At 37.3% G+C, this 8,125-nt stretch overlaps 1 protein-coding gene across 1 annotated transcript; it reads left to right on the top strand.

The window, feature by feature from the left end:
* Positions 1-311: 311 nt before the first annotated feature.
* On the top strand, positions 312-2,744 carry LOC141607185 (glycerol-3-phosphate acyltransferase 7-like). The gene is made up of 2 exons (XM_074426545.1): positions 312-863; positions 1,812-2,744. Exons 1-2 carry the CDS (start codon positions 324-326, stop codon positions 2,742-2,744), a joined length of 1,473 nt encoding a protein of 490 aa, XP_074282646.1. The 5' UTR covers positions 312-323.
* Positions 2,745-8,125: the final 5,381 nt, after the last annotated feature.

The following is an 8,125-nucleotide window of genomic DNA, read 5'->3' as shown; positions in this document are numbered from 1 at the left end:
TAGTAAACCACCAAGACATCCGTAATGTTAGAAGACATTGTCAGTCGCGCGTAACACGACTATTTTCGATATTATTCTCATTAATAATTTATTTCTCGCATGATTGATGATAATAACTAGCTGTTGTTGACTGATATAATTAATTAATCAGCATTATCCCTCCATGAACTAATTCCAATTTTTTAAATTAAATTCATTTTAAGAAACCATTTATTTCATACTCATAGAGGAAATGTAGGCATAGCCATTTAAAATTTTCTTACACTATTCAAAATTGGAATACCCATTTGTTAACTAAACCGTATTTGAATACGATAATTATAATGGGGTTTGTGGTGGCGGAGCTAGAGAGGACAATTTTGAAAGATCCGAACCCATTTGCATACTTCATGCTCATTGCATTCGAGGCCTCGGGTCCAATCCGGTTCGCAATACTTCTCTTATTTTGGCCCATCATTTGTTTGCTTGACATGTTGGGTAAACAAGACGTTGCGCTGAGACTCACTATATTTATCGCGGTAGCCGGGATTCAGATATCCGAGATTGAATACGTGGGTCGGGCTATTTTACCCAAGTTTTATATGGAAGATATAGATATGAGTGCATGGGGAGTTTTTAGCCAATATGGTAATAAAGTTGTGGTGACTAGAACCCCAAGGGTCATGGTTGAGAGGTTTGTTAAGGATCATTTGATGGCTGATCATGTTATTGGGAGTGAGTTAGTCGTGAACCGGTTCGGGTTTGCCACGGGTTTTGTCATGGAAGTTGGTTCGTACGATAGCCGGGTTGATAAAGTTATTGGTGATCACCAGTCTTGCTTATTGTTGGGAAGATCTTGCCTCTTTGGTTCTACTACATTTCAGGTCAGATATATTTTCGAACAACTTGCATGATTTATATACAATGATATAATCACGATAAACATTTTTTAAAATAAGAGCAAGGTAATATTTTCAGATAAATTCGAGTTACTTGTGGGTTTTTTGAACCGAATTTAACGTTAACTTGGCGTGACTCGTTAAGTTATCAAGACAAGCGCAAGCTCTCAAGAGCCAAGCTTTGATCGAGCTTTGACCTATCCGAGCTTGAGCTGCTCGTGAGCTGTATCGTCTCGTTATCTAAAAAAGTCATGATATCAACATCATTTTGTGTTTTAATACTACCCACCTATTATAGTTGGATATCTCGTCTCATTATTAGGGCTGAGCAAAAAATTTTCTATCCGATTTTTTTCCGAATCCGATCCGAAATCCGAAAAAATAATTCCGAATATATGGATACCATTTAAATTGGATATCCGATCCGGTTTTTTCCGAATAAATTAGACCGGATGTGGATTGTGATTTTCTTAAAACCGGATATCCGAATCCGATCCGAATTTTAAAAATTTATATAGAAAAAAAAAGGAAAACTTTATGTTTAATTTATGCGGTTTTTAGACTAGTTTTGAAATTTGTAATAAAGACTTGTAATTTATACAATTAAGACTTGTAATTTATGCGACCGAAGACGTTACCTTTTTTAGTGGGTTGCAAAATGCTAAATGGGCGGAAATTACCTTTAGTTTTAGTCTGCCAATAGCCCAATACCACCAGGCTCAGTGAAATTTTTACTGTACATTTAAATCCGGATTGAATCCGGTTTCCGAAATCTGGATCTCCAAATTTTCGGATATCCGAATTGTTCGGATCGGATGTGGATTATGAATAATAATAATTTTAAATTCGGATATCCGATCTGGTTTTAAAATCCGGATCGGATATTCGATTTTGCTCACCCCTACCCCTAATGACTTCCATTATTTGTAACAGGAAGCACCACCAGCAGCACAAAATCCGCCGCTGGAAGACCACGCTGAAGGCGCTAGCAGTAAACCACGACCTGTAATATTTCACGACGGTCGACTTGCTAAGAAGCCAAAACCAAGCACAGCCCTCGTAATTATATTATGGTTTCCGTTGGGAGTGTTAATTGGAATAATTCGTATTATATGCGCGTTAATTATACCAATGGGTGTCTTTCCTTTCGAACATATAATTGCTGGCACACATTTCAAGGTCAAGGGACCCGTGCCATCCCAACGGCATAATGCTGCCACGTCAGGTGGCGGGGTCCTCTTTGTTTGCAACCACCGCACGTTAGTCGATCCTGTCATCATATCCCACCTCCTCCACCGGAAGATCACTGCTGTAACATACTCGCTTTCATGTGTTTCCGAGGTTTTGGCACCGTTCCCCACCATGCGACTAACTAGAAATCGCCTTATGGACGGCGAGATAATGAGAAAAGAGTTGGAGAAAGGTGACTTGGTGATCTGTCCTGAGGGAACTACTTGTCGTGAACCCTTTCTTTTAAGGTTTAGTGCCTTATTCGCTGAGCTAACTGATCAAATTGTGCCTGTGGGTTTAATTTATCATCCTTATTTTTTTCACTCGACAACGGCTCGAGGGTGGAAAGCTATGGATTTAATGTTCTATTGCATGAACCCTACAACCCTCTATGAGGTAACATTTTTAGACAAGCTGGAAGCTAACGATATTCGTGGTAAAACTCCGTACGAAGTTGCTAATTATGTTCAATCTTTATTGGGTAACGCATTGGGGTTTCAATGTACGGAATACACACGGAAGGATAAATATAGAATGTTAGCCGAGAATGATGGAATTGTTCCATCGCCAAGTACTACGAATTCTTGGTGGTTTGCTCTAAGAAAGTTCGCAAGGCATTGGAGTTTTCGACCGTGAAATTTCTTATATATGTTGTACGCAACGCATTTCATTAATCTTATACACTCTCCATTTCATTTTTATTGTCTACTTTTTCCCCTAATTATTTCATCTAGATTTTTAAGACCACCCTAACCAATAGAACCCCATCTGGATTGTTTCAAAATCAATTACTTCACAAACATTTATATAGAAACTCATTATCCAAAATCAATTGAACCCCATCTGGATTGTTTCACAGGTAAGACACGTATGAAGTATTAAACCGTATCACGACCTTAAGAATCATATATCCTGTTGAGATTTTTGGTACAAATAATATAAAATATAAAGACACAATATTTTGTTATGAATTTAACCACAACCCAACCATGTATTATTATTCACACACTAACAATAATGCAATTTCAATCCTCCAACACTTAGCTACTAGATAAGATTTCCAACTATGCTTAACTCGGGATATTAAGCATACACTCTCTTACTTATCCAACATGACTTATGACCCTTATTTATATAAGCTCCTAAGTCCTAACTCATCTAGTAACATTAAGAGTCATTACACCATATAAAAGCTAACTCCTAAAATTTACATCTTATAACATCTAACAATTAACTATTACATAAATATTAGACATATAACATAAACTAACTTATGACTCTTAATACTTAATAGAATAACTTAAGTGCATCAATGTTGGGGTTACTTTCCCAACAAACCTCCCCTTAAGCCCAACATTATTTCCAACTGGTCAATCATCAAGCCGATCGACCCAACCTTAACCCGGGAGAACCTCCCCTTGAACTAACCAATCTTCGCCACATCTTCCATCAAATGTGAATAAGTTAGTTTCACCTCTTTTACCTTTGAGAATCACCTTACCCTTTTTAGTGACCTCCAAAATACCATTCTTAACATGAATGGTATAACCCAATCCATCTAATCTACCCAATGAGATTAAATTTCTACTAATGTTTGGTATGTAGCTAACATCACCAAACCTTCTAACTTGGCCATCATGAAGTCTTACCTTAACCTCACCAATCCCTTCAATCTTTGCCTTTTCACCATTTGGCAAACTAACCATCTTTCCATCACATTTTTCATAAGAAGAGAACCACGCACTCTCTTCTTCCACATATGTGATAGGAAGTTCCCGAATCTAGCACCCAACTCTCCTTAGGTTCCTTTTCTCCATGAACTACTAAGAGTTCACCATCTCCAACTTCTGCCATAGCTGCAACCCCACTAGCACGAGTCTTTTTCAACTCTTTCAAATCTTCGTTTGCCTTAGAACATACAATTTGTATATAGCCTAACTCATTGCAGTAGAAGCACTTGATATTAGAATTGTGCTTTTTTTCAACCACCCTTCTTCTTGCCGCGATATTTACCCACAAAAGCTCCTCCATCACTTGAAGAGCCACCACCTCCTTGATTCATCAACTTTTCGAACTCTAGTAAAACTACAACGGTCTCATCTAAGACCAATGTTGTCTTTCCCACATGTAAACTAGTGATAACCGTGTTATGCTTTTTGGGAAGAGAAGCCAACAATATTATTGCCTTGTCTTCTTCTTTGAATGTCTCATCCAAACTCGCCAATTGGGTGATCAAGCCATTGAACTTGTTTAGATGGTCCCTCAAATCGCTGTCATCTACCATCTCGAGTTCGAAAAGATCTTTCTTCAAGAATAGTTTGTTAGCCAAGGACTTCGCATTATAAATGCTACATAACTTAGTCCACAACTCCTTAGTATTTGTCTCCTCTAACACACTATACTTGATTTCGGGTGCAAGGGCTAAACGGATTGTACTAACCGCGCGTAACTTCATTTCCTCCCATTTGAGAACTTGAACATCATCGGGCCTTTTGTCTTCAAGAGTCGCATACAACCCGTGTTGTATGAGAACATCATTTATCATGCTTTGCCATAACGAGAAATTGTTCTTGCCATTGAACAATTCCATCTCAAACTTTATACCAAAACGTTTCTCCATGGAGCCGTAGCTCTGATACCACATGTTGAGGTTTTTGGTACAAATAATATAAAACGAGTATATATCCCGCGCATGCATGCACGGTATTTCTAGATCATTTAGTTAAGTTATAATTTATTATTTATAGATTTAAAATTGACACATTATTAATTTTTCATATTTTAATATGATAAAAAAATTGAAATGGAAAACTAATCAAGAGAATTGAGTAAAGTCATAAAATGTATTTTAATGAAATTATTTACAAAAGTAATGATTTCAATTTAAAAAATTTCTCAAATAGTTTTAAAGAATTGTTTTGTCACGGAATTAATATCAGTTCATAAAAGTTTTATACGAATTAAGTACGTGGTAATTTTTTTTATATGAAACTAATACTATCAATTGATAAGTTTTTCTTATACGAATTTTTTAAGTTATACCAGTTTTGTTTTATTTTAATTAAAAGATTATAATTTAGTTAAAAATAGATTATAATGATTAAAAGATTATACACCTATATTAATTAAAAGATAATAATTTAATAAAAACAAACTTTTTTACCTTAATTAAGAGATTCATTTTGGAGGGAAAACTATAGAAAAATTTTATTCTCTAAGTAGTAAGGGATGTAAAGATACAATAATCACAACCCAACCTTAGCTTGTATTATTACTCAAACACTAACAATAATACAATTTCAATTCTCCAACACTTAGCTACTAGCTAAGATTTCCAACTATGCTTAACTCGGGATATTAAGCATACACTCTCTTACTTATCCAACATGACTTATGACCCTTATTTATATAAGCTCCTAAGTCCTAACTCATCTAGTAACATTAAAGGCTTGCTTGGAATGAGAGTAATTATTAATAGAGTAATGAGAGCTAAAATAAGAAGAAATAGGAGTAGATTGGTGGTTAGTGGTGGTTGTGGAGTGTGGAAAGCGGAGGCGAGGGAGGAATTATTACCTCTATATGAAGGTAATGCATTATTTGGGGGGAGAGGTAGGGAACAATTATTTCCTTAATGGAGTGACTATTACACTATATTTCCCCATTTCTATCCATTTCTATCTCCAACCCCCATCTCTTCCCTCCATTTTTTTAGTTCATTTTAGCTCTATTACTCCCTTAATCATTACTCCCCAGTCCAAGCAAGCCCTAAGAGTTATTACACCATATAAAAACTATCTCCTAAAATTTACATCTTATAACATCTAACATTTAACTATTACATAAATATTAGACATATAACATAAACTAACTTATGACTCTTAATAATTAATAGAATAACTTAAGTGCATCAATGTTGGGGTTACTTTCCCAACATATCCAATAGAATTTGCATAACTTTATCTTGAATGAAATTTTGCTAACCCTTAGGCGTCGCACTGTTAGAGTATAAAATCTATTTTGGAACTTCAACCATTAGCTTAAACTTTTGGTTGAGATGGTTTCATGATATGGTATCAGAGTCAGTGTTGTAATACCCACGATGTTTAAGGACTCTTTTGACCCACTCTTTGATCAGGAAAGACCTTATTAGGAGGAGATAGGTGAGAGGTTAGGTGAGGTTAAGTGCCACACGAGAGTGTTTACTAGACCTAGTAGGGACTACTCGGTCGAGTAGTGTGAATACTCGATCGAGTAGAGGTTACTCGGTCGAGTATGGGAGTACTCGACCGAGTATGGCTGCTGTTGACGCGTCGATATAAAAACGCAAGTTCGCAAGTTCATTTCATTTTCGACAGTTCCTCTTTCTCTAACCCTAGTTTATCTTTCTCTCACCTATCACCCTTATCTCCATACACTCTCACATATAGCCTAGACCTCAACCATGGAAGGGGACGGGGTTTGCGTGGGAAGGATGCATGCGTGGTCGTCATCCGTGTCGCCGTCGGTCCGCGTCACTAGGTAAGTCACTGTTTGGTTGTCCTTTTCAGTAGATTGTTGGGGTAGTCATATAATAGGATGTGGTTATCGTTGTAGGATGCGTGGCGGAGTCTTGGTTGGTTGTTTGTGGATGCATTTTTGTAGATACCTCATTTCTGCACCTCCCGCAAGCCACCCGGTGATGATTGGGCAGCATGTTTGGTATACGGAACGATTTGTGACAGTTCGTAAGTTTATCCTCAAGTGATCGCTCAAACACTTGTGTCTACCTCTTAATTATCATTTACGCACCGATACGGTCGTTTTGGCAGTAATTAGAGTACATTTGGAGTCCGGGTCAAAAACCGTCTTCATTTTCTAATAACTATTTAAAATGCCGAGTTAGAATATCCTGGAATGTTCTGGATGTTTCTATTCCATATTTTCCAATCTTTTAATCTTTCCTAAAATATCTCCCGTAATATTCACACAAAATATTAAGGAAACGAGATTAATCCGCTATTCCATAATAGAAACGCGGAAATCTTTCTTCCGCAGGAGGAAACCACTGAGGAAAGGACGCAGCAAGTGCTGCGCGGCTGCGCCTCTTCCAAGGGACGCAGTGCCTGCTGCGCCTCTTCCTCAGTCCTTTTCTGCGTATTTCTTCGTATATTTTTGAGATTCACTTCCAAAGTTTCTCCGAAAACCCTACTTCCGTCGTGTGATTAGTATAAATAGAGACCGTCGGTCTCACATATTTCTCACGCGAGTGTCCGCCCTTCTCTTCTCCCTTTGCATTCTAGACCACGTTTTTACTTTTTGGCGTCTACGTGCTTGAACATTCGACCACGTAAGCTCGGATCTTTCTGAGTACCAGCCTCGTTTGCATGACCTACCAATTTGACCAACTCCACATCAATCAACCTTAATCAATCTGTTTATTTCCTCCTAGAGGGCACTTTCGTCGTACATTCGAGTCGAGCATCACTAAACATTAACTTAGTTCATCTCGTTTCGTCAAACATGTAAGTCTGAGAGTGTAAATCCTTCTTTTATTATTGTTCTTTATTATTGTAATCATTAATGTAAGATTTATGTCGAAAGTATTCTTAAAACCGATTTGTAAAACTTTGTTTTAAACCCTTTTTACGAATTATCAGGAGACAGACGTCGAGAAAGAACGCAGCAACTGCTGCGCCTCTTCGAAGGGACGTAGCAACTGTTGCGCCTCTTCGAAGGGACGCAGCACCTGCTGCGCCTCTTCGTGAGGCTGCCGCAGTTCCTGCTTCCTTTCTTCTTCCTTCGTCCTTTGTTAATCCGTTTGTTTTACTTTTATTTTCAGTTGTTCGTTGTTTCACCGATATAATAATTTGTATATGATAATTTTAACCTGTAATTCATTAATCATTCATCATTAATTTATCGTCATTAAATCCCGACTTAAATCCCTTATAATTCATATTTGCGGGTTTTCGTCATTAAAATCAATTCGGGTTTTTAGAGGTTCGATTCATTCATATTGAGTCTCTGGAATTCGTCGT

The sequence above is a fragment of the Silene latifolia genome, chromosome 10, assembly GCF_048544455.1.
Source record: "Silene latifolia isolate original U9 population chromosome 10, ASM4854445v1, whole genome shotgun sequence".
Classification (NCBI taxonomy): domain Eukaryota; kingdom Viridiplantae; phylum Streptophyta; class Magnoliopsida; order Caryophyllales; family Caryophyllaceae; genus Silene; species Silene latifolia.
The sequence above is the reverse complement of the archived record's forward strand: the minus strand, read 5'-3'. Positions and strand labels throughout refer to the sequence as shown.